Source organism: Pristis pectinata, chromosome 2, assembly GCF_009764475.1.
Source record: "Pristis pectinata isolate sPriPec2 chromosome 2, sPriPec2.1.pri, whole genome shotgun sequence".
Classification (NCBI taxonomy): domain Eukaryota; kingdom Metazoa; phylum Chordata; class Chondrichthyes; order Rhinopristiformes; family Pristidae; genus Pristis; species Pristis pectinata.
The window spans coordinates 445,245-473,174 of NC_067406.1; the positions used below are offsets into that span (position 1 = coordinate 445,245).

Genomic DNA, 27,930 nt, shown 5'->3' on the forward strand with positions numbered 1-27,930 from the left:
TAAAACTCTGGTTAGACCACACTTAGAGTACTGTGTCCCGTTCTGGTTGCCTCATTATCGTAAGGATGTGGAAGCGTTGGAAAGGGTGCAGAGGAGATTTACCAGGATGCTGCCTGGATTAGAAAGTATGGATTATGAGGAGAGACTAAGGCAGCTAGGGCTTTACTCATTGGAGAGGAAGGAGGATGAGAGGAGACATGATAGAGGTAATACAAAATATTGAGGAATAGATAGAGTAGACAGCCAGTGCCTCTTTCCCAGGGCACCAATGCTCAATACAGAGGGCATGGCTGTTAAAGTAATGGGTGGGAAGTTCAAGGGAGATATCAGGGGGAGGTTTTTCACCCAGAGAGTGGTTGGTGCATGGAATGCGCTGCCTGGGGTGGTGGTGGAGGCAGAAACGTTGGTGGAATTCAAGAGATTGTTAGATAAGCATATGGAGGAACTTAAAATAGGGGGATATGTGGGAGGAAGGGGTTAGATAGTCTTAGGCGAGGTTTAAAGGTCGGTACAACATGGTGGGCCGAAGGGCCTGTATTGTGCTGTATTGTTCCATGGTTCTACGGTAGCTGTCCAAAAGTCTCTTAATCGACCCTATCGTATCCATCTCCACCACCGTTGCCGGCAGCCCATTCCACACACTCACCACTCTCTGAGTAAAAAAAGTTACCCCTGACATCTCCTCTGTACCTACTCCCCAGCACCTTAAACCTGTGTCCTCTTGTGGCAACCATTTCAGCCCTTGGAAAAAGCCTCTGACTAGCCACACAATCAATGCCTCTCATCGTCTTATACACCTCTATCAGGTCCCCCCTCATCCTCCGTCGCTCCAAGGAGAAAAGGCCGAGTTCACTCATCCTGTTTTCATAAGGCATGCTCCCCGATCCAGGCAGCATCCTTGTAAATCTCCTCTGCACCCTTTCTATGGCTTCCACATCCTTCCTCTAGTGAGGTGACCAGAACTGAGCACAATACTCCAAGTAGGGTCTGACCAGGGATCTATATAGCTGCAACATTACCACTCGGCTCCTAAATTCAATTCCATGATTGATGAAGGACAATACACCGTATGCCTTCTTAACCACAGAGTCAACCTGTGCAGCTGCTTTGAGCGTCCTTTGGACTTGGACCCCAAGATCCCTCTGATCCTCCACACTGCCAAGAGACTTCCCATTAATACCATATTCTGCCATCATATTTGACCTACTAAAATGAAACACTTCACACTTATCTGGGTTGAACTCCATCTGCCACTTCTCAGCCCAATTTTGCATCCTATCTATGTCCCGTTGTAACCTCTGACTGCCCTCCACACTATCCACAACACCTCCAACCTTTGTGTCAGCAGCAAACTTACTAACCCATCCCTCCACTTCCTCATCCAGGTCATTGAGATCAGCCATGATCTCAAAATGGTGGTGCAGACTCGAAGGGCCGAATGGTCTACTTCTGCTCCTATTGTCTATTGTCTATTTATAAAAATCACAAAGAGTAAGAGTCCCAGAACAGATCCCTGAGGTACACCACTGGTCACCAACCTCCATGCAGAATATGACTGTCAACAACCACGCTTTGCCTTCTGTGGGCAAGCCAGTTCTGGATCCACAAAGCAATGTCCCCTTGGATCTCATGCCTCCTTACTTTCTCAATAAGCCTTGCATGGGGTACCTTATCAAATACCTTGCTGAAATCCATATACATTACATCTGTCCCTATCATAACTTTCCTATCTCACTGGAACATACCTCTGCAGAACTCCACACAAATATCCCCTGAAGATTTGCCACATTTCAACCGTACTTTTTCCTGAGAACATCGTTCCCAATTTAAGCTTCCATTTTCCTGCCTGAGAGCCTCATAATTCCCCTTACTCCAATTAAACGCTTTTCTAACTTGTCTGTTCTCTCTCTCTCTCTTTCTCCAATGTTATTGTAAAGGAGATAGAATTATGATCACTATCTCCAAAATGCTCTCCTCTGAGAGATCTGACACCTGACCAGGTTCATTTCCCAATACCAGATCAAGTACAGTTTCTCCCCTTGTAGGCTTATCTACATATTGTGTCAAGAAACCTTCCTGAACACACCTAATAAACTCCACCCCATCTAAACCCTTGCTCTAGGGAGATGCCAATCAATATTTGGAAAATTAAAATCTCCCATCACGACAACTCTGTTCTTATCACACCTTTCTAGGATCTGTTTCCCTATCTGCTCCTTGATTTCCCTGTTACTATTGGGTAGCCTATAAAAAAGCATCCAGTAAAGTTATTGACCCCTTCCTGTTCCTAACCTCCACCCACAGAGATTCAGTAGACAATCCCTCCACAACGTCCACCTTTTCCGCAGCCGTGACACTGTCTCTGATCAACAGTGCCACTCCCCCACCTCTTTTGCCTCCCTCCCTGTCCTTCCTGAAACATCTAAAACCCGGCACTTGAAGTAACCATTCCTGTTCCTGAGCCATCCAAGTCTCCGTAATGGCCACCACATCATAGCTCCAAGTATTTATCCAAGCTCTAAGCTCATCCGCCTTGTTCACAATACGCCTTGCGTATGGTCTGAGCACGTCCCTTCTCTATCACCTGCCTCTCCTCCCTCTCGCACTGTCTGCAAGCTTTCTCTATCTGAGAGCCAAACACCTCTTCCCCAGTCTATTCAGTTCGGTTCCCACACCCCAACAATTCTAGTTTAAATTCTCCCCAGTAGCCTTAGCAAACCTCCCTGCCAGGATATTGGTCCCCTGGGATTCAAGTGCAACCTGTCCTTTTTGTACAGGTCACACCTGTTCCAAAAGAGGTCCCAATGATCCAGAAATCCGAATCCCTGCCCCCTGCTCCAATCCTTCAGCCACACATTTATCCTCCACCTCATTCTATTCCTATACTCACTGTCGTGTGGCACAGGCAGTAATCCCGAGATTACTACCCTTGAAGTCCTGTTCTTCAGCCTTCTGCCTAACTCCCTAAACTCACTTTTCAGGACCTCATCCCTCTTTCTACCTATGTCGTTGGTACCAACATGTACCACAACTTCTGGCTGCTTTCCCTCCCACTCAAGAATGCTGTGGACCTGATCAGAGGCATCCTGGACCCTGGCACCTGGGAGGCAACATACCATCTGGGATTCATGCTCACTGCCACAGAACCTCCTGTTTCCCTGACTATCGAGTCCCCTATCACTATTGCCCTCCTCTTCTCCTCCCTTCCCTTCTGAGCAGCAGGACCAGTCCCAGTGCCTGAGACCTGGCTACTGCCGCTTGATCCCTGTAGGTCATCCCCCTGAACAACATCCAAAGCGGAAAACCTGTTTCTGAGGGGAACAGCCTCCAGGGTCCTCTGCAGTGTCTGCCTGTTCCCTTTCTCTCTCCCCTGATAGTCACCCATCTATCTACCTCCTGGACCCTAAAGGTACCTGCTGTAAGGGGGGGTGACTGCCTCCCGATGCACAGTATCTACATAACTCCCCCCTCCCTGATGCTCCGCAGTGTTTGAAGCTGTGACTCCAGCTCATCAGTTCTGAGCCAAAGTTCCTCCAGCCTCAAGCACTTACTGCAGAAGTGGTCACCGTGCACTGCAGCAGGGTCCACTAGCTCCCACATCATGCAGCTGCAGCACATCGCCATGTCCTCCATCTGAACTATTTTTTTTCTTACCTAGCTGTAGTCCTACTTAAAAGAATACACAATAAACTGCTCACTGTTCTACTACGATCATCCTGGGCTGAAAATAGTCATAGAGTTATACAGCACAGAAACAGGCCCTTTGGCCCACCTCATCCATGCTGACCACGATGCTTATCTACACCAATCCCATTTACCTGCATTAGGCCTTGTATCCCTCCACCCTTCTCCTATCCAGTACCATTTAGACAGACACATGAAACGGGCAGGGAATGGAGGGTATGGATTACGTGCAGACAGATGTGCAGTTTGAATTGGCAGCACAGAGATGGTGGGCTGAAGGCCTGTTCCTTGCGGTTCTATGTTCTGTACAAATGCTTTTTAATTATTGTAAATGTACTTGCCTCCACCACTTCCTCTGGCAGCTCGTTCCAGATACCACCACCCTCTGTGTGAAAAACTTCACCCTCAAATCTTCTTTTAAGTTCTCCCCTCTCGCTATGGACCACCTGGGATGGCGCACAGAGTAGTAGACAGTATGTTTAGTGAGCTGGTCACTCCACAGGTACAGAAAGAAAGGAGGTGAGAGACCACCAGGAGGGAATAGTCAGATTGTGCAGGAGTCCCCTGTGATCATTCCCTGCTAACAAGTATACCACGTTGGATACTGTTGGGGGTGAGGGCTTCCTGGGGAGAACAGCAGGAACAGCCCAGTTCATGGCACCACAGTGGGTGCTGCTGTACAGAAAGGGGGAACAGGACTGTGAGAGCGATAGTGGTAGGGGATCTTTTGTAAGCGGACAGATAGGCATTTCTGTGGACACAAAAGAAACTCCAGTTAGGTATGTTGCCTCTCTGGTTCTAGGGTCAAGGATGGTCTCAGAGCGCTGCAGGACACTCTAAATAAGAAACAAACAAATGGGGCTAGGTCAGGTAGGCACCTAGGCCAGCATGGAGAGTTGGGCTGAAAGTCACGGTACTGTGATGTATAATTCTAAGGTCCTATGACTCAGTGAAAGGGAAGTGTGAATAACCAGAGGTGGTGGTACATGTAGGTACCAATGACAGAGGAAGGAGAAGGGATGAAATCCAGCAATGAGTGTTTAGGGAGCTAGGTAGCCCCACGAAGAGCAGGACCTCAAAGGTTGAAATCTCTGGATTGCATCTGGTGCCACATGCTAGTGAATGTAGGAATAGAAGGAAAGGTCAGATGAATGTGTGGCTGGTGGGATGGTGGAGAAGAATAGGTTTTAGGTTGCTGGATCATTAGGACCTTTTCTGGAGAAGGTGGGACCTGTACAAGCAGGATGGGTCCAGACTTTAACTAGAGTGGGGCCAACATTCTCGCTGGGAGGTTTGTGGGAGAAGGTTTAAACTGAGCTGGTAGAGCAACGGGGCTCAGAAAGAAGAGGTATAATCAGCTACAGGAGAAATAGTAAGTCTTGTAGGCAGAACAAGAGAGCAAGTTAACATCTGGGGAACTCAAAAGTAAATTGTATCTATTTTAATGTAAGGACTATAACGAGTAGTTGCATTAGACAGTGCCATAGCAGTATGCATCTGGGATTAGTGTTATGCTTGGAGTGCCAGATCTGGGGACCCTGGGAGACTACCAGCCTCCCTGAGGACTACATCTGCGCAAAGTGCATTGAAATGCGGCTCCTCAGGGATCGTGTTAGGGACCTGGAGCTGCAGCTTGATGACCTTCAGCTGATTAGGGAGAGTGAGGAGGAGAAAGACAGAAGCTATAAGGAATTTGTAGAGAGTACCTCTGCGGTGGTCCCTCTCAAAAATCAGTATCTCATTTAGATTCTGTTGGAGAGGATGACCTGACAGAGGGAAGACCATGGCAAACAGAGTTTTGGCACCGTACCTGGTGCCGTGGTCCGGCGGAAAGGAGAAAATGCAGTGACCATTGGGGATCCGATAGTGAGGGGAACAGATAAGAGATTCTGCGAACCCGACAACATACCTGGATGGTGTGTTATCTCCCTGGTGCCGAGGGTACGGGAATGTCCTCGGACCAGTACAGAATATTCTGAGGGGAGAGGGTGATCAGACCAGTAGTCTTGGTACATGTAGTACCAATGACATAGGTGGAAAAAGAGAGGAGGTCATGAAGGAAGATTACAAGGAGCTAGGAAGAAGGTTCAGAAGCAGACCTCCAGGGTAGTAATCTCAGGATTACTACCTGTGCCACGTGCTAATGGAAGTAAGAATAGAAAGATCTGGCAGACGAATGCGTGGCTGAGTGACTGGTGCAGGGACCTTTTTTGGGAGAGGTATGACCTATTCACAAAGGATGGGTTACACCTGAACTCCAAGGGGTCCAGTATCCTGGCGGGAATGTTTAATATAGCTGTTGGGGAGGGTTTAAACTAATTTGGCAGGGGGAAGGAAACCAGGATGTTAGACTAGAGGAAGAGGTATATAGGAGCAAGTCCAGGACAGTGTGCAGTGAAGATGGTAAGAAGGACAGGCAGGTGAAAAGACAGGATAATTTGCTGAACAATAGAAATACAGCAAAATTGGCAGCAGGTACTGGTCTAAATGTACAATATTTAAATGCACATAGCATTAGAAATAAGGTGGATAACCTAGTGGCACAGCTACAGATTAAAAAATATGACGTTGTGGCAATTACCGAGTCGTGGCAATTACTGAGTCATGGCTTAAGGAAGGCTGTGAGTGGGAACTAAATGTCCAGGGGTACACAGTGTATAGGAAGGATAGGCAGGTAGGCAGAGGGGGAGGTGTGGCCCTGATTGTTAGTAATGATATAACATCAATAGAATGGAAGGACATTGGGTCAGAAGAGGTGGAATCCTTATGGGTGGAGCTAAGAAATAGCAAGGGTAAAAGGACAATAGTAGCAGTTATATAGGCCCCCTAACAGCAGCTGGGATGTGGACTATAAGTTACAGCTAGAAATAGAAAAAGCATGTCAGAGTGACAATGTCAAGATGGGGGATTTTAACATGAAGGTGGATTGGGAAAGCCAGGAAGGCAGTAGATCTCAGGAGAGCAAGTTTGTGGAATGTCTACAAGACGGCTTTTTGGAGCAACTTGTTGATGAGCCCACCAGGGGATCGGCTGTTTTGGATTGGGTGCTGTGTAACGAACCAGCGGTGATTAAGGAACTAAAGGTAAAGGAACCATTAGGAACTAGTGATTACAATATGATTGAGTTCAGTTTCAAATTTGAGAAGAAGCTGATAACTGGTGTATCGATATTTCAGTGGAACAAAGGAAATTACAGTAGCATGAGAGAGGAGTTGGCCCAAATTGATTGGAAGAGTCAGCTAGCTGGAGGGACGGCAGAGCAGAAATGGATGGAATTTCTACAAGAAATAAGGAAAATGCAGGATAGATATATTCCAAGAAAAAAGGTTTTGAATGGAAAAAAGGCACAAATGTGGATAACGAGAGAGGTTAAGAGTAAAATAAAAGGGAGGGCGTACAAGGAAGCAAAAATTAGTGGGAAAATAGAAGACTGGGAAACTTTTAAAAACTTACAGAAAGAAACTAAGAAGGTCATTAGGAAAGAAAAGATGAATTATGAAAGGAAGTTGGCAGATAACATGTTAGTCAGGGGTCTCGGGATAGAACTGAGTTCAGTTAAGATTACTGGAGAGAAGGTGCTCGGGAAGCTAAGTGGACTAAAGACAAATAAGTCTCCCGGACCAGATGAGGTGCATCCCCGGGTTCTGAAGGAGGTGGCTTTAGAGATTGCGGAAGCACTGATGATAATTTTCCAGGAATCAATAGACTCCGGCATGGTTCCGGAGGACTGGAAGGTCACAAATGTAGTTCCGCTGTATAAGAAAGGTGGGAGGCAGCATAAAGGAAATTACAGACCTTATTAGTCTGACATCGGTGGTGGGAAAGTTATTGGAATCGATCCTCAAGGCTGAGGTTATGGAATACCTGGAGGTGCAAGGCAAGATAGGTCCTAGCCAGCATGGTTTTGTGAAGGGAAGATCCTGCCTGACCAACCTATTGGAGTTTTTTGAGGAAATCACAGGTAGGGTGGATAAGGGAGAGGCGGTAGATGTTGTGTATTTAGACTTTCAATAGGCCTTCGACAAGGTGCCACACAAGAGACTGATTAAGATGAGAGGTCATGGAATTACAGGTAGGATAACAGAATGGGTGGAGCATTGGCTGGTAGGCAGAAAGCAAAGGGTGGGAATAAAAGGATCTTATTCTGGTTGGCTACCGGTTACTACTGGTGTTCCGCAGGGGTCGGTGTTGGGGCCGCTTCTTTTTACTTTGTACATTAAAGATTTGGATGATGGAGTAAATGGTTTTGTGGCTAAGTTTGTGGATGACACCAAGATAGGTGGAGGAGTAGGGAGTATTGAGGAGACAGGAAGGTTGCAGAGAGACCTAAATAGTTTAGGAGAATGGGCAAAGAAATGGCAGATGAGATTCAATGTTGAGAAATGTGCGGTTGTACACTTTGGAAAAAGAAACAAACGGGCAGATTATTATCTGGATGGGGAGAAAATTCAAAGTACAGAAGTGCAAAGGGACTTGGGAGTCCTTCTGCAGGATACCTTAAAGGTTAACCACCAGGTTGCATCGGCGGTAAAGAAAGCAAATGCTGTGTTGGCATTCATTTCGAGAGGTATAGTGTATAAAAGTAAGGAAGTGTTGCTGAGTCTCTATGGGGCACTGGTGAGGCCTCATTTGGAATACTGTATGTCGTTTTGGGGCCCCTTGTCTTAGGAAGGATGTCCTGATGTTGGAGAGGGTTCAGAAAAGATTTACGAGGGTGATTCCCAGAATGAAAGGGCTTACTTATGATGAGTGTTTGTCAGCTCTTGGATGGTATTCATTGGAGTACAGAAGAATGAGAGGGGACCTCATAGAAACATTTAGAATGTTGAAAGGACTGTTTCCCTTGGTGGGCGAGTCCAGGACCAGAGGGCACAATCTTAGAATTAGAGGGTACCGGTTTAAAACAGAAATGAGGAGAAATTTCTTTAGCCAGAGGGTAGTGAAATTGTGGAATTCTTTGCCACGTACAGCTGTGAAGGCCCAATCACTGGGGGCATTTAAGGAGGAGATTGATAGGTATCTAATTAGTCAAGGTATAAAGGGATATGGGGATAAGGCCGGAAATTGGGGCTAGATAGGAATAGTATTAGTTTTGCTCATGGAGCAGAATCGATGGGCCGAATGGCCTACTTCTGCTCCTTTGTCTTGTGATCTTGTGAAATGAACTAAAGTAGATAGTAGGGTGGGATCTACTTGTATCTGGAAAAGCAGAGACTTTATCAGGGACAGTCAGTGTGGCTTTGTGTGGGGAGGTCAGGTCTTACAAACTTGCTTGAACTTTTTGAGGAGGTGATGAAGATGATTGATGAGGGTAGGGCAGTGGATGTTGTCTCCATGGACATTAGTAAAGCTTTCAACAGGGTCCCTCATGGTAGGCTGATCCAGAAGATTAAGGTATATGGGATCCATGCAGACTTGGTAGATTGAATTAAAATTGGTTTGGCCATAGAAGACAGAGGGAAGTGGTAGAGGTGTGTTATTCTGACCGGAGATCTGTGACCAGTGGTGTTCCACAGGATCGGTACTGTGATGTATTTGGTAATTGGTTTATTATTGCCATCTTTACTGAGGAAGAGTTCATCTTTAGCGTACAATGTCTGTTCAATTGTCGTACAATAGCAGGATGGAAGCTGTCCTTGAACCTGGTGGTACATGTTTTCAGGCTTTTGTATCTTCTGCCCAATGGGAGGGGGGAGAAGAGAAAATGTCTGGGGTTGGAGGGGTCTTTGAATACGCTGGCTGCTTTACTGAGGCAGTGAGATTTATAGACAATGGAGAAGAGACTGCTTTCCGTGATATGCTGAGCTGTGTCTTCAACTCTCTGCAGTTTCTTGCGGTCCCAGGCGGAGCAATTGCCTTACTAAACTGTAATGGATCTAGATAGGATGCTTTCTGCAGTGCATCTATAAAAATTGGCAAGTGTCAAAGGAGACATGCCAAATTTCCTGGGGTATTTCTTGGCCATAGCATTTATGTGGTTGGACTAGGACAGGCTATTGGTGATGTTTACACCTTGGAACTTGAAGCTCTCAACCATCTCCAGCTCAGCACCATTGATACATACAAGAGCATGTGCACCACCCTCCTTCCTGAAGTCAATGACCAGCTCCTTTGTTTTGTTGTGGAAGGCGAGGAAGGTTGTAAAAGGATTCAGCAAGATATTGACCAGCTGGAAGTGTGGGCAGAGAAATGGCAGATGGAGTTTAACCTGGGCAAGTGTAAGGTGTTGCACTTTGGGAGGTCAAATGTAAGGGGAAATTATACAGTAAATGGCAGGACCCTTGGGAGCACTGATGTATAGAGGGATCTAGGGGTGCAAGTCCATAGCTCCCTGAAAGTGGCAACACAAGTAGATAGGGTGGTAAAGAAGGCTTACAGTATGCTTGTCTTCATTGGTTGGGGTGTTGAGTATAAAAGTTGAGAAGTCATTTTGCAGCTGGTTAAGCCACATATGGCAGTTCTGGTCACCACATTACAGGAAGGACATGGAGGCCTTGGAGATGATGAAGAAGTTTAACAGGATATTGCTAATACTCTCTAACTGGATTAGAGTGTATTAGCTATAAGTGAGGTTGGTTAAATTTGGACTGTTTTCTCTGCAGCACTGGAGACTGAGGGGTGACCTGATGGAAGTATATAAATCACGAGAGGCATAGCTGGGGTAGATACTCCAAGTCTTTTTCCCAGGGTGGGAAATAAGAAAGGGCAGAGGTTTAAGGTGAGAGAGGGTAAGTTTAAAGGAGATTTATGAGGCAAGTTTTTTTTACACAGAGAGTGGTGGCATCTTCCAAATCCACCACCTCTACCAGCTGGAAGGACAAGGACAGCAAAAGCTCGGGGACACCACCCCCTGGATGTTGCCCTCCAAGCCTCACGCCATCCTGACTTGGAAATATATCACCGTTTCTTCACCGTCACTGGGTCAAAATTCTGCAACACTCTCCCTAATTACATGGTGGAAATACCCACACCTCAAGACTGCAGCTCACCACCACCTTCTCAAGGGCAATTGAGGTGGGCAATTCAATGCTGTCTCAGCTTGCATGGCCCACATCCCTTGAATGAATAAAAACAAAATGCCTGGAACACGCTGCCGGGGGAGATGGTGGAAGCAGACACAATGGCAACATTTAGACAGATACATAGAGAGATAAGGAATGAAGGGATATAGACCATGTGCAGACAGATGTAGAGTTTAAATTGGCATCAAGGTCAGTACAGACATCAGTTCTATGATCTAACTCTGAGATTGAATTAACATGTGGGTCTGCAACATCGTTACCATCACTGAGATGTGGTTGAATGATTGGCAGGACTGGCAACTCGGTATCCCAGGGTGTAGAATCTTCAGGTGAGACAGAGGGCAGAGGAAAAGAGGAAGAAGTATTGTACTCTTTGTCGAGGAATGCATTACCTCATTATTGAGGGAGTATACCCGAGAAGCTCCTCAAACAAGGACACATGGGTAGAGATTGAAAACAAAGTGTGGTGTCACTTTAGCAGGGGTGTATTACAGACCTCCCAACAGTCAACAGGAGATAGAGGAACAGATACATAGGCAAATAACAGGAAAGATGCAATAAAAATATGGTTATCATATTTGGGGATTTCAATTTCCCAGATATTAACTAGGATTGCTTTAGTGTTAAAGGCTCAAAGAGGGCGGAATTTTTGAAAAGTGTCCATGAGAGATGTTTGACACAGGATGTATATAGACCAACGAAGGAAGAGGCATTCCTGGACCTTATCTTGAGGAATGTAGGCAGTCAGGTGGAGGGAGTGTCAATGGGGGAGCATTTTGGAGACAGTGACCATAACTCCATATTTTTTTAAGTGGTTATGGAAGAGGATAGGGAGGACCTGACAAAGGTGACTGGGAGCATCTACATCTGCACAGTGAGAAGCAGTCAGAGGGGAAATGGTGAGAGTTCAGGGTCAACATGTTCCTGTAGGGGTAAAAGCTAGGGCCAACAAGTACAGAGGATCCTGGATTATGAGAGAGATTGCGGATTGGATAAAGGAGAAAAGGGAAGCATTTGACAGGTATAGGGAACAAATAATGGGTGATTCCTGTCAAGAGTAAAAAGTGTAGGGAGGTGGTTGATAAGGAAATTAGGAAGGCAAAGAAGGGTCACGAAATATCACCGGCAGACACGATTCAGGTAAATCCGAAGGCGTTCTGTAAGTATCTTAAGGATAAAAGGATAACCAGGGAAAACGTAGGGCTCACTGGGGACGACAGGGGCTATCAGTGTGTGGAGCCAGAGGTGTAGGTGAAGTCCTAAATGAATACTTTTCATCAGTATTTCACAAAGGAATCCAACTTTGTAGTTGGAGAATTCAGTGAAGGGGGAGGTAAAAATCTAGTAAAGGTCTCACAGTCATAGAGTTGTACAGCATAGAAACAGGCCCTTCAGCCCACTGCCTCTATGCTGACCATCTTGCCTGTCTATGCTAATCCCACAGAGTTATACAGCATGGAAACAGGCCCTTCTGCCCAACTGGTCGATGCCAGCCAAGAGCCCCATCAAAGCTAGCCCTATTTGACCACGTTTGACCCATATAACTAAACCTTTCCTATCCATGTACCTGTCCAAGTACCTTTTAAATATTGTTAATGTACCTGCCTCAACCACTTGCCTACATTAATTCCATCTCCCCCTGTGCCCTGCTCATTCAAGCACCTACCAAGATGCCTCTGAAATATCATTACTGTTCCTGCCTCCATCACCTCCTCTGGCAGCTCTTTCCAGATACCAACTACTCTTGTGTGTGAAAATTTACCCCTCAGACCCACAACTCCTCCCTCTCACCTTAATGCTGAGCTCTGGCTCTGACCTTTAAACTCTGCCACTAGTCCCAGGCGCCCCGACCAGCTGAAATAGCCTCTGTCTATCTGAGCAGTTTCCCAGAATATCTGGAAAACCAGTCGTTTCACCAGGCATTCATTTACACACCGTGTTTTGTTCATTTACACACTGTCTTGTTCATTTATACCCCATGTTCAATTACACGCCACGTTCTGTTCGTTTGCATGCCATGCCTTGTTCGTTTACACACTGCACGCACGTTAGTGTAACGGTTAGCGTAACACTGTTATAGTGCCAGCGACCTGGGTTCAATTCTGGCTGCTGTCTGTAAGGAGTTTGTACGTTCTCCCCGTGTCTGCGTGGGTTTCCTCCGGGTGCTCCGGTTTCCTCCCACATTCCAAAGGTGTACGGGTTAGGAAGTTGTGGGCATGTTATGTTGGCGCCGGAAGTGTGGTGACACTTGTGGGCTGCCCCCAGAACACTACTCAAAAAGATGCATTTCACTGTGTGTTTCGATGTACGTGTGACTAATAAATAAATATCCTGTTCATTTGCATGCCACTTCTTGTTCAGGTGCGTGGAAACAGTGCTGTGATGAATTGATGAAAGTTGAATCTGCATCTCCCCGGAAACTGCCAGTAACAATCTCCAAGAAGGGAGCTTCCCTGTACCACGAGACTGGTAGGAATACTCAGAGACTGGATTCATTGTTTTGTGTGATGTGGCATTTAATCATGACTGCAACATCTTACAGATAGTTTAACCTGACCGTTTGACTAAGACAGCGATACCTGTGCTCATGTCATTAATGTCACAAGATCACAAGACAAAGGAGCAGAAGTAGGCCATTTGGCTTATCGAGTCTGCTCCAAAGAAAAGGGAGAAAAGAAATGAGAAATTGGGGGGGAGGGGGTGCGGGCAAAATAAAAAAAACTAACCCCAATTTCCGGCCTTATCCCCATATCCCTTGATACCCCCGACTTTTTAGATATCTATCTATCTCTTCCCTAAATGCCTCCAATGATCTGGCCTCCACTGCTGTACGTGGCAAGGAATTCCACAAATTCACCACCCTCTGGCTAAAGAAATTTCTCCTCATCTCTGTTTTAAACCGGTACCCTCTAATTCTAAGATCGTGCCCTCTGGTCCTGGACTCACCTACCAAGGGAAACAGCTTGGCCACATCTACTCTGTCCAGTCCTTTCAACGTTTTAAATGTTTCAATAGACAATAGACAATAGGAGCAGAAGTAGACCATTCGGCCCTTCGAGTCTGCACTGCCATTTTGAGATCATGGCTGATCCTCAACAATCAATATCCTGTTCCTGCCTTGTCCCCATATCCCTTGATTCCCCTATCTATAAGAAACCTATCTAGCTCCTTCTTGAAAGTGCCCAGAGAATTGGCCTCCACTGCCCTCTGAGGCAGTGCATTCCACAAATTCACAACCCTCTGGGAGAAGAATTTTTCCTCCCTCTGTCCCTAAATGGCCTAGCCCTTATTCTTAATCATGCCCCCTGGTCCTGGACTTCCCCAACATCTGGAACATATTTCCTGTCTCTATCTTGTCCAATCCCTTAATAATCCTGTATGTTTCAATCAGATCCCCTCTCAATCTTCTCAATTCCAGCGTGTACAATCCCAGTCTCTCCAACCTCTCAGCATAAGACAGTCCCGACATCCCCAGAATTAACCTCGTAAACCTACGCTGCACGCCCTCTATAGCCAGGATATCCTTCCTTAACCCTGGAGACCAAAACTGTACACAATACTCCAGGAGTGGTCTCACCAGGGCCCTGTACAAATGCAAAAGAATCTCTTTGCTTTCGTACTCAATTCCCCTTGTAATACAGGCCAACATTCCATTAGCCTTCATCACTGCCTGCTGCACTTGCTCATTCACTTTCAGTGACTGATGAACAAGAACTCCTAGATCCATTTGTATTTCCGCCTTACCTAACTCCACACCATTCAGATAATAATCCGCCTTCCTGTTCCTGCTCCCAAAGTGGATAACCTCACACTTATCCACATTAAACTTCATCTGCCAAGTATCTGCCCACTTACCCAACCTATCCAAATCACCTTAATTCTCCTAACTTCCTCTACACATGTCGCACTGCCACCCAACTTTGTATCATCGGCAAACTTGCTGATGTTATTCACAATGCCTTCATCTAAATCATCAACATAGATCGTAAACAGCTGCGGTCCCAGAACCGAGCCCTGTGGCACCCCACTAGTCACGGCCTGCCATTCTGAGAAACATCCATTCACCCCTATCCTTTGTTTCCTATCCGCTAACCAGTTTTCTATCCATGTTAATACCCGCCCCCCAATTCCATGAGCCCTAATTTTACCCACCAATCTCCTGTGCGGCACTTTATCAAATGCCTTCTGAAAGTCGAGGTATACAACATCCACTGAATCTCCCTCGTCTATTTTCCTGGTTACACCCTCAAAAAAACTCCAGTAGATTAGTCAAGCATGATTTGCCCTCGGTAAATCCATGTTGACTCGACCCAATCCTATCATTGCTATCCAAATATGCCGCTATTTCATCTTAATAATGGACTCTAGCATTTCCCCACCACAGATGTTTGGGCTAACTGGACAATAGTTCCCCGTTTTCTCCCTCCCTCCTTTCTTAAAAGTGGGATAACATTAGCCATTCTCCAATCCTCCGGAACTGACCCCGAATCTAAGGAACATCGGAAAATGATCACAATGCATCCACAATTTCTAGAGCCACCTCCTTTAGTACCCTGGGATGCAGACCATCTGGACCTGGAGATTTGTCAGTCTTCAGCCCCATTAGTCTACCCATCACCATTTCTTTCCTAATGTCAATCCACTTCAGTTCCTCCTGTCACCCTCTGCCTTTGTCCATCCTTACCTCTTGGGAGATTTCTTATGTCTTCCCCGTGAAGACAGATCCAAAGTACTTATTAAATTCGACTGCCATCTCCCTGTTTCCCGTAATAATTTCACCCGATTCTGGTCCTTCAAGGGCCCAACATTGTTCCTAACTAACTCCTTTCGCTTCACATACCTAAAAAAGCTTTTGCTATCCTCCTTAATATTCCTGGCCAGCTTGCCTTCGTACCTCATTTTTTCTTCCCGAATTACCTTTTTAGTTAAATTCTGCTGTACCTTAAAAATTTCCCAATCTTCTATCTTCCCACTCAGCTTGGCTCTGCCATACTTCTTCCTTTTTAACACAATGCTATCTCTGACTTCCTTTGTCAGCCACGGTGGCCCCTTTCCCCTCTTTGAGTCTTTCCTTCTCTGGGGAATAAACTGATCCTGCACCTTGTGCATTATTCCCAAGAATACCTGCCATTGCTGTTCCATTGACAATTCTGCTAGGATACCCTCCCAGTCAACTTTAGCCAGCTCCTCCCTCATGGCTCCATAGTCTCCTTTGTTCAACTGCAAAATTGACCCTTCTGATTTGCCCTTTTCCCTCTCCAATTGCAGATAAAACTTATCATGTTATGGTCCACTACCTCCCAATGGCTCCTTTACTTCGAGTTCTCTTATCAAATCCTGCTCATTACACAGCACTAAATCCAGAATAGCCCTCTCCCTGGTTGGCTCTCGTACCAGCTGCTCCAAGAACGCGTCCCGGAGGCACTCTATAAACTCCCTTTCCCGGGGTCCAGTACCAGCCTGATTTTCCCAGTCCACTTGCATATTGAAATCCCCCATAACTACTGTGACATTACCCTTGCCACATGCCAACATTAACTCACTATTCAGCTTGCACCCAATATCCATGCCACCGTTCGGAGGCCTGTAGATAACACCCATTAGGGTCTTTTTGCCCTTACAGTTCCTCAGTTCTATCCACACTGACTCTACTTCTCCTGATTCAATGTCCCCCCTTGCAAGGGACTGAATCTCATTCCTCACCAACAGGGCCACCCCACCCCCTCTGCCCACCTTCCTGTCCTTACGATAGCATGTATACCCTTGAAAATTCATTTCCCAGGTCTGATCTCCCTGCAGCCATGTCTCCGTTATCCCAACAACATCATACTTACCCATTCGTATCTGAGCTTCAAGCTCGCCTACCTTACTCCTGACACTCCGTGCATTCAGATATAGGATTTTTAACCCATTTCTCCTCTCTCCATTCGTATTAATGTTCCGAAATTGTGTAGTTCCTACCTGTCCTCTACCCTCCATCTCGCTATCCTCTCTCTCATTCTGGATCCCCTCCCCCTGCAAATTTAGTTTAAACCCCCCCGAGCAGCATTCTATGAGGTCCCCTCTCATTCTTCTGTACTCCAGTGAGTACAGTCCAAGAGCCGACAAACGCTCATCATACGTAAGCCCTTTCATTCCGGGAATCATCCTCGTAAATCTCCTCTGAACCCTCTCCAACATCAGCACATCTTTCCTAATATATGGGGCCCAAAACTCTGCACAGTATTCCAAATGAGGCCTCACTAGTGCCCCGTAGAGCCTCATCAACACTTCCTTACTTTTATACGCTATACCTCTCGAAATGAATGCCAACATAGCATTCGCTTTCCTTACCGCCGATCCGACCTGGTGGTTAACCTGCACGAGTACCTACCCAAGTCCCTTTGTACTTCTGTACTTTGAATTTTCTCTCCTTCTAGATAATAATCTGCCCGTTTATTTCTGTTTCCAAAGTGTACAACTGCACATTTCTCAACATTGAATCTCATCTGCCATTTCCTTGCCCATTCTCCTAAACTATCTAGGTCTCTCTGCAACCTTCCTGTCTCCTCAATGCTCCCTACTCCTCCACCTATCTTGGTGTCATCCACAAACTTAGCCACAAAACCATTTACTCCATCGTCCAAATCGTTAATGTACAGGATAAAAAGAAGCGGCCCCAACACCGACCCCTGCGGAACACCACTAGTGACCGGTAGCCAACCAGAACAGGATCCTTTTATTCCCATCCTTTGCTTCCTGCCAACCAGCCAATGCTCCACCCATTCTGTTATCCTACCTGTAATTCCATGACCTCTCATCTTATTAATCAGTCTCTTGTGCGGCACCTTGTCGAAGGCCTTTTGAAAGTCTAAATACACAACATCTACACCTCTCCCTTATCCACCCTACCTGTGATTTCCTCAAAAAACTCCAATAGGTTGGTCAGGCAGGATCTTCCCTTCACAAAACCATGTTGGCTAGGACCTATCTTGCCTTGCACCTCCAGGTATTCCATAACCTCATCCTTGAGGATCGATTCCAATAACTTTCCCACCACTGACGTCAGACTAATAGGTCTGTAATTTCCTTTATGCTGCCTCCCACCTTTCTTATACAGCGGAACTACACTTGCGACCCTCCAGTCCTCCGGAACCATGCCGGAGTCTATCGATTCCTGGAAAATTATCACCAATGCCTCCGCTATCTCTGAAGCCACCTCCTTCAGAACCCGGGCATGCACCTCATCCAGTCCAGGAGACTTATCAGTCTTTAGCCCATTTGGTTTTCCTAGCACCTCTCTAGTAATCTTAACTGAACTCAGTTCCATTCCTTGAGACCCTGACTAACTGGTATATTGCTGATGTCCTCCACAGTGAATACCGATGCAAAATACTCATTTAGTTCTTCTGCCATCTCTTGATCGTCCATTATAATCTCTCCCGCACCATTATTAATTGGTCCTATATCAACCCGTGTCTCTCTTTTACTCCTTATATATTTAAAAAAACTCTTAGTATCCTTTTGAATGTTATCTGCCAACTTCCTTTCATAATTCGTCTTTTCTCTCCTCATGACCTTCTTAGTTTCTTCCTGCAGGTTTTTAAAAGTTTCCCAGTCTTCTGTTTTCCCACTAATTTTTGCTTCCTTGTATGCCCTCCCTTTTGCTTTTATTTTAGCCTTAACCTCTCTCGTTATCCACATTTGTGCCTTTTTTCCATTGAAAACCTTTTTTCTTGGAATATGTCTATCCTGCATTTTCCTTATTACTTGTAGAAATTCCTTCCATTTCTGCTCTGCCGTCCCTCCAGCTAGCTTACTCTTCCAATCAGTTTGGGCCAGCTCCTCTCTCATACCACTGTAATTTCCTTTGTTCCACTGAAATATCGATACACCAGTTATCAGCTTCTCCTTCTCAGATTTGAAACTGAACTCAATCATATTGTGATCACTAGTTCCCAATGGTTCCTTTACCTTTAGTTCCCTAATTACCTCCAGTTCATTACACAGCACCCAATCCAAAACAGCTGATGCCCTGGTGGGCTCATAAACAAGTTGCTCCAAAAAACCGTCCCGTAGACATTCCACAAACTCACCCTCCTGAGATCTACTGCCTTGCTGGATTTCCCCGTCCACCTTCATGTTAAAATCCCCCATAATTATCTTCACTTATGTCATTAAGAACACAGAAGGAGGTTTTTGCCCAGTGCAGATCTACCCAGGTACTCCTCTCCTGCTGTTCCCCTGAGGAAAATAAAAGGTGATGCGTCACAGGTAATCATGAGTGTTAAGGAGAAAAGGCTTATAATGTTGCCAAGAACAGCACTAAACCCAAGGATCCAGAGAGTTTTCAGAAATAGCTTGAACTGAGCAAAAGATTGATAGAAGATGGAATATAAAAATAAATTGGCAAGTATTACAAATAAAGACAAGAACTTTGGCCACAGAATGACTGAAGGACAACAAACACTGTACCTTTATTCAAGAACAACAGCAAAGTGAAGCCAGGCAATTACCAGCCTGTGAGTCGAATATTGTGGGAAGGAGCTTTTTGGAAAATATCCTGTGGGACAGGATTGATCTACATGTAGAGAGGCAGGGATTGATCAGGGATGGTCAACCTACCTTTGATGGGGGAGGGGGTGGGGGATCCTGTCTGACTAATTGTAATAATTTTTTCAAGCAATGACTTCAGTGTGTCAATGAGAGTAGTGCAGTTTACATGGACCTCAGTATGGCCTTTGACAAGTCCCTACATGGGAAATTGGTCTAGAAGGTTAGAGCCAAGGGATCTAAGGAAAGTTGGGAAATTGCAACCAAACTTGGCTTGGTAACAGGAGACACAGGATGATGGTGAAGAGTAGTTTTTTGGAATTGGAAGCCAGTGAGCAGTGGTGTAGCACAGGAATCGCTGAGGGGACCCTTACTGTTTATTACATACGTTAATGATCTACACAAATATAGGTGGTATGATGAGTAACTTTGCAGGTGACATGAAAATTGGTGGTGGTGTTGATGGTGAGAAGGGTAGTCTTATGTTACGGGATGATATAAGATGGGCAGAGCAAATGGCAGATGGAATTTAAACATAACAGAACAACTCAGGAACAGCAGACCAGGTCTGCACTGACCATGATGTCACTGCCTGTGGTCCGTATCCCTCCATTCCCTGCCTATTCACGTGCCTGTCTAACAGCCTCTCAAATGTTGCTGTTGTGTCTGCTTCCACTGCCTCCCCTGACTGCATGTTCCAGGTACCCGCCACTCTTTGTATAAATAAAAACACTTGCCTTGCACACCTCCTTTAAACTTTCCCCTCTCACCTTAAAGCTATGCCCTCTAGTACTTGACATTTCCACCCAGGGAAAAAAACTCTGACTCCCTGCCCTATCTAGGCTTCTTATAACTTTATAAACTTCTATCAGGTCTCCCCTCAGCCTCCAGAGAAAACAGCCCAGGTCTGTCCAATCTCTCCTTTCACAGCTGCAGCGTGACTTCCTGACTATGATACTGAATGTCGCGACCAATGAAGGCAAGTATTCAGTTTGCCTTCTTTACCACCCTCCCTACTTGTGTTGTCACTTTCAGGAAGCTTCAGTAGAAAACTGGTGAACTGAATCCAAAACTGGCTTGGCAATAGGAGACAGAAGGAGATGGTAGAAGGATTTTTGGCAATTGGATGTCCGTGACGAGTGCTGGGACTCCTGCTGTTTGTAATAGACTCAAAGAGTCACACAGCATGGAAACAGGGCCTTTGGCCCAACTGGTCCATGCTGACCAAGATTCCCATCTAAGCTAGTTCCTTTAACCCAGGTTTGGCCCATATCCCTCTAAACCTTTCCTATCCATGCACCTGTCCAAGTACCTTTTAAATGTTGTTAATGTTCCTGCCTCAACCACTTCCTCTGGCAACTCGTTCCATGTATGGACCAGCCTCTGGATGAAAAAGTTGCCCCTCAGGTTCCAATTAAATCTCTCCCCTCTCACCTTAAATCTATGCCCTCTTGTTCTTGATTCCCCAGTGCTGGGAAAAAGAATGTGTGCATTCACCTTATCTATGCCCCTCTTAATTTTATTCACCATGAAAAGATCAACTCTCATTCTTCAACTCTCTAAGGAATAAAGTCCCAACCTGCGTAACTTTTTTCCGTAACTCAGTCCCTCAAGTCCCAGCAATATCCTCATAAATCTTCTCTGTACTCTTCCATGGCATCTTTCCCAAAGCAGGGTGACCGAAACTGAACACAATATTCCAAATGTGGCCTCACCAAGGTCTTCTACAACTACAACATTACACCCCTAGTTCCCAATTCCTTGTGCACAGTGTATGCCTCCATCTTTTACTTAACCAGAGCCTCAATATCTCTTGTCAACCAGGGTTCCCGAAACCTGCCAGCCTTGCCCTTCACCCCAACATGAACATGCAGGCCTTGAATTCTTTGTGTTTCCTCTGTTTGGCCCATATCCCTCCAAACCTTTCCTATCCATGTACGTGTCCCATTATCTTTTAAGTGTTATAACTGTACCTGCCTCAACCACTTCGTCTGGCAGCTCTTTCCATTTACTGACAAACCCCTCAGATTCCCTTTAGTTCTTTCCCCTCTCAGCTTAAATCTATGACCTCTAATTTTAGACTCTTCTACCCCGGGAAAAGACTGTGGCCATCCACCTTAGCTCTGCCCATGATTTTATAAACCTCTATAAGGTCACCCCTCAGCCTCTTTTGCTCCAGGCAAAACAGTCCCAGCCTGTCCAATCTCTCCTTATAACTCGAGCCCTCCAGTCCAAGCAACATCGTTGTGAGCCTTTTCTGCACACTCTCCAGCTTAATCACATCCTTCCTATAGCCGGGCGACCAGAACTGCACACAACACTCCAAGTGTGGTCTCACCAACGACTTGTATAACGTAATATGACATCACAACTCTTGAACTCAATGCCTCAACTGGTGAATGTCAAACACCTTCTTCACCACCCTGTCTACTGGCATCACCTCTTTCAGGGAGCTATGTACCTGTACACCCAGGTCTCTCTGTTCTACAACACTCCCTGGGCCCTGCCAGTCACTGTGTGTCCGCCCTGGTTTAACTTCCCAAAATGCATCACTTTGTACTTACCTGAGTAAATTCCGACTGCCTTTCCTTTGTGCACTTTCCCAGTTGACCCAGATCCTGATGTAACCTCAGCCAACCTTCTTCACCATCTACCACACCACCAATTTTGGTGTCATCCACAAATTTACTATTTTTTCCACCTACATGCTCATCCAAATCATTACAAAAGATGACAAACAACAGTGGACCCAGCACCGATCCCTGCAGCACACCACTGGTCACGGACCTCCAGTCTGAGGAAAAAACAACCCTCCACTACCACCCTCTGATTCCTACCACCAAGCCAATTTTGTATCCAATTGGCTGGCTCACCATTGATCCCATGTGTCCTCACCTTCTGGACCAGCCTAACATGCGGTACCTTGTCGAAAGCCTCGCTAGCATCCATGTAGACAACTCCTATATTAAAGATGGAACCAGACCACGGTGGCTCGTTGCAGGGCTATTCATTACTTCCACTGTAATCATTCTACTCTTTTAAATTTAAATTCTATGTCTTTAAAAATTCTTATTAATGTTCTTTTATGACCTTGCACCTTATTGTCAACTGCACTGCACTTCCTCTGTAGCTGTGACACTTTACTCTGTATTCTGTTATTGTTTTACCCTGCACTATCTCAATGCACTGTAATGAATTGACCTGTACAATCGGTTTGCAAGACAAGTTTTTCACTGTACCTCGGTACAAGTGACAATAATAAACCAATACTGGCCTGCCCTCATCAATCCTCTTTGTCACCTCTTCAAAAAAATACTAAATCAAATGCATGAGACATGATTTCCCACACACAAAGCCCTGCTGACTGTCCTTAATCAGTCCTTGCCTTTCCAAATGCAGATAGATCCCATCCATCAGAATCCCCTCCAGTAACTTCCCCACCACCGATGTCAGGCTCACCAGCCTGTAGATCCCTGGCTTGTCCTTTGAAATCAACCCCTCCCCCAGTGTCCCAGTACCTCACCATGGCTATCGATAATACAAAAATCTCTGCCAGGGCCCCAGCAGTTTCTTCCCGAGCTTCCCACAATGTCCTAGGACACCCTTGGTCAGGCCCTGGAGATTTAGTCACCTTTTGTGTGCAATGAATGGTGCAGCTCCGCAGGGCCTTGGGTTGGAATGGTCCTTGCAGCTTAGAAAAAGATCCTCACATTGCTCAATCTCCTTGCCTGGATTGAAGAGTATGGATTATGGGGAGAGATTAAAGGAGCTAGGGCTTTACTCATTGGAGAGAAGGAGGATGAGGGGAGACATGACAGAGGTACACAAGATATAGAGAGGAATAGATAGAGTGGACAGCCAGCTCCTCTTTCCCAGGGCGCCAATGCTCAAAACAAGAGGACATGGCTTTAAGGTATTGGGTGGGAAGTTCAAGGGTGATGTCAGAGGGAGGTTTTTCACCCAGAGAGCGGTTGGTGCATGGACTGCGCTGCCTGGGGTGGTGGTGGAGGCTGATACATTGGACAAGTTCGAGATTGTTAGATAAGCATATGGAGGAATTTAAGTTAGAGGGATATGTGGGAGGAAGGGGTTAGATAGTCATAGGTGTGGTTTGAAGGGCGTCACAACATGGTGGGCGGAAGGGCCTGTATTGTGCCGTATTGTTCTATGGTTCTATGGTATGGTTCATTGGCTCCCCCTTGCCACCACTTATATTTGATGACCTGGGCCTTCCTTTGCACTTGAGCTTTCATTTGCTGGGATGACTCTTCTCCTCCCAGCATAAGATGTCATCTTGCCAGATGGACTGAGCAGGGTCCAAGCGTAGGTGTCACAGAGTCATAGAGCACAGGAACAGGCCCTTCAGCCCATCTATGCTAATCCCATTTATCAAAACTCGGTCTGTACCCAGCTGACCCTCGGTCATTCACGTGCTCATCCAGAAGCTTCTGAAATGATGTGAACCTACATCCACCAGCTTCTCACCTGGTGTGTCCTGGACTGTAACCACCCTCTGGGTGAAAAGAATTCTTCCTCAGATCCCCTCTACTCATCCTCTCCTCCTGGATGAGGAAGTGGAGGGGTGGGTTAGTAAGTTTGCGGATGACAAAGGTTGGGGGTGTTGTGGATAGTTTGGAGGGCTGTCAGAGGTTACAGAGGGACATAGATAGGATGCAGAGTTGGGCTGAGAAGTGGCAGATGCAGTTCAACCCAGATAAGTGTGAAGTGGTTCATTTTGGTAGGTCAAATATGATGGCAGAATATAGTATTAATGGTAGGACTCTTGGCAGTGTGGAGGATCAGAGGGATCTTGGGGTCCGAGTCCATAGGACGCTCAAAGCGGCTGCACAGGTTGACTCTGTGGTTAAGAAGGCATATGGTGTATTCTCCTTCATCAATTGTGGAATTGAATTTAGGAGCTGAGATGTATTGTTGCAGCTATATAGGTCCCTGGTCAGACCCCACTTGGAGTACTGTGCTCAGTTCTGGTCACCTCACTACAGGAAAGATGTGGAAGCCATAGGGAGGGTGCAGAGGAGATTTACAAGGATGGTGCCTGGAATGCGGAGCATGCCTTATGAAAGCAGGTTGAGGGAACTCGGCCTTTTCTCCTTGGAGCGACGGAGGATGAGGGGGGACCTGATAGAGGTGTATAAGATGATGAGAGGTATTGATCGGGTAGATAGTCAGAGGCTTTTCCCCAGGGCTGAAATGGTGGCCACAAGAAGACACAGGTTTAAGGTGCTGGGGAGTAGGTATAGAGGAGATGTCAGGGGTAAGTATTTTACTCAGAGAGTGGTGAGTGCGTGGAATGGGCTACCAGTAATGGTGGTGGAGGCGGATACGATAGGGTCTTTTAAGAGACTGTTGGATAGGTACATGAAGCTGAGAAAAATAGAGGGCTATGGGTAAGCCTAGTAATTTCTAGGGTAGGGACATGTTCGGCACAGCTTTGTGGGCTGAAGGGCCTGAATTGTGCTGTATGTTTTCTATGTTTCTATGTTTCCTCACCTTGAGCCTCTAGTTTACACACCTATGCCTCTCATTTACTTCTATCGGGTCACCCCTTGACCTCCCTCACTCTGGGGAAACCAGGTACAGCGTATCCAGTCTGTCCCCATAACTAACATCCGTGAATCAAGGCAACAGCCTGGAAATAAATAGCAGAAAGTGTTGGAAACGCTCAGCCGTTCGGGTGTGGGAGAGACAGTCAATGTTTCACTTCGGGGACCCTTCAGCAGAACTGGGAAGGAGATGAAAAAGTTTAAGATGCAGGGAGGGTATGGGAGGGGATGTCTCTGGCAGGGTAAAAGTGGGGTGACCACAGGAGTAAACTGTGAACAAGGTTATCTGGTCAGTGAGTGAATGGGAGCCAATTCCCTCAGCCTCCTAAGTTCCAGGGAAAAAGTCCCAACCTATCCAGTCTCTCCTTATAACTCAAGCTCTCCAGTCTTGGGAACATCCCCATGAATCTTTTCTGCCTCTTTCCCAGCTTAATGACATCTTTCCCAAACCCAGGCAACCACAATACTTCAAGTGTGGTCTCACCAACAACTTGTACAGTTGTAACCTGATGTCCCAACTCTGTAGTCCATACCCTGACCGGTGAAGGCCAGCGTGCCAAACATCATCTTCACCACCCTGTCTACCTGTGACTCCACTTTCACGGAACTATGTACCTGTACCCCTAGGTCCCTGTTCTTTTGGCTACCTTCTCACTAACTGCAGAATTGGTTTATTATTGTAACTTGTACCGAGATACAGTGAAAAACTTGTCTTGCATAATGTTCATACAGATTGATTCATTACAACAGTGCATTGAGGTAGTACAAGGGAAAACAATACCAAATGCAGAGCAAAGTGTCACAGCTGCAGAGAAAGTGCAGTGCAGGCAGACAATAAAGTGCAAGGTCATAACGAGGTAGATTGTGAGGTCAGAGTCCATTTTATCATGCTAGGGAACCATTCAATAATCTTATACAGCGGGATAGAAGCTGTCCTTGAGCCTGGTAGTATGTGCTTTCAGGCTTTTGTATCTTCTGCCCGATGGGAGAGGGGAGAAGAGAGAAAGTCTGGGGTGGGTGGGGTCTTTGATTGTGCTGGCTGCTTCACCAAGGCAGCGAGAGGTATAGACAGAGTCCATGGAGGGGAGGCTGGTTTCTGTGATGTGCTGAAATGTGTCCACAACTCTCTGCAGTTTCTTGCAGTCACGGGCAAATGTAATAGTTGGAATTGTATGACTCTAACTCTATAATGTTGCAACTTTACGAAACACTGGCTAGACCACACTTGGAGCACTGTGTGCAGTTCTGGTCACCACACTATGGGAAGGTCGTGGTTGCTCTGGAGAGAGTGCAGAGGAGATTCACCAGGATGTTGTCTGGATTGGAGGACTTCATTTAAAGTGATTGGATAGGCTGGGCTTGTTTTCCTTAAGAGTGAAAGAGGTTGAGTGGTCACCTAATGGAAGTGTATAAAATTATGAGAGACATAGGATAAATAGTCAAAATCTTTTTCCCATGGTAGAGGTATTACAAACGAGGGCAATGGATTAAGGTGAGAGGATGGAAGTTTAAAGGGGATCTGAGGGGTAAATTTTTTTACACAGGGAGTGTGTGATATCTGGAATGTTGTGTCAGAGGGTGGAATCAGATACAGTTACAACGTCTTAGAGGCATTTGGACACACACAAATAGGTAAGGCATTGAAGGGCAAATGGGATTAGTATAGATGGGCAAAATGTTGGCATGAACGCGATGGGCTGAAGGGCCTTTTTCTGTGCTGTACAACTGTGGGGCTCCCTGGGGCCCTACCATTCACTGCATATGTCCTACTGAAATGCATCACGTCACAATGGTTGGGATTCATCTCTCTCTGTTGTTGTCCTGCCGAGGTTACAAACTGGTCAGTATCATCCTTTAGCAGAAGACTTCTCCCCTTATTGTCAGTCATTCTACTTAAACCAACCTGGGTGATGGTGGGGGGCATCATGTGCTTGGGGAAGGGTGGTCTTCCAGGAATATCTCATTGCCAGCTACAGCGAGCAGAAAGCTTCACCGCGTCCCTCTGGAGATCTCCTTGTGCCAACCCCCCCCCCCCCGCCCCCCTCCAACCCTGCCACTGAGGGTGGGAGCGGCGGGCTGCAGTGAGGCTTCTCCCCTATCCCCAACCTTCGTCCATTAGCTGATGGAGATAGTACACAGAATAGGACAGCACAGGAGGCCATTCTGCTTGTCAGGCAAGTACTAGCCCAATGTAAGAGCAATCCAGCCAGTTCCATTCCCTGCTCCCTTTCTCAAATTCTTATCCTGCTCCCTTTTGAATATTATTGAATCTGCTCCCCTGGTCCCCACACAGCCACGTAAGAGAGAGTGTGTGTGCCTGGGACTGAGAACTGATGGCTCCCTGTGCAATGAGATGGGTTGGTGGTGCTGGTATTATGGGGCCAGTGAGGGAGGTAACAACAGGACGATGTGCTGGTAACCTGGCTTGGAATCTCCAACAACTCTGTGGTTGTTGCAACAGCTGTGTTTCTGATCCATTGATCTCTCTGCTTTGTCTGATGTGTCTTTTTCCTGTTTCTCGGCTTCTGAGCAGCAACCCCTCCTGCCTCTTCGTATGAGGGTCTCCTCCTGCAGGAGAACAGTGTGTCAGCTGAGATACAAGCTCTCCTCTCCTATTACAGTAACAGGTGATGTAATACAGGCACTGGTGGGGCAATCCACCTACCACACAGCCAGCGGCCACACAAGCAAAGCAAACTTAACCACTGAATGTTAAATGGCAGATGAACAAACTACCTCTACCCCACCCCTCGAATACAGATTTAAAACTCAACCCTCGAATACCTACCTACAGAATGCTGATATCCCTCCATTTTCCTCTTATTCATGTGCCCATCCAAGCCCCTCTTAAAAGCCCCCAGTGAATTTGCCTCCACCACCCTATCGGGCAACACATTCCGGGCATCCACCACTCTCTCAGTAAAGAAAACGTACCCCTCATCTCTGTTCTGAACCAACCCCCTCTCACCTTAAATGCATGCCCTCTATGGGATTGGATCGCTCAATAATGGGAAAAAGATATTGCTTGTCCACCTAATCTATGCCCCTCATAGTTTTATACACTTCCAACAGATCACCCCTCACCCTCCGCCACTTGAGAGAAAAGAGCCCAAGTTTGTCCAGCCTCT

The 27,930-nt window shown here is 46.2% G+C and overlaps 1 protein-coding gene across 1 annotated transcript in view; it reads left to right on the forward strand.

Moving 5' to 3' along the window:
• LOC127586603 (rhotekin-like) overlaps positions 1 to 27,930 on the forward strand; it is a 138,012-nt gene that overhangs the window by 101,410 nt on the left and 8,672 nt on the right. The window contains exon 11 of the mRNA XM_052044702.1: positions 13,068 to 13,175. Coding sequence (XP_051900662.1) covers positions 13,068 to 13,175 — 108 coding nt within the window. The remainder of the gene's footprint in view (positions 1 to 13,067; positions 13,176 to 27,930) is intronic.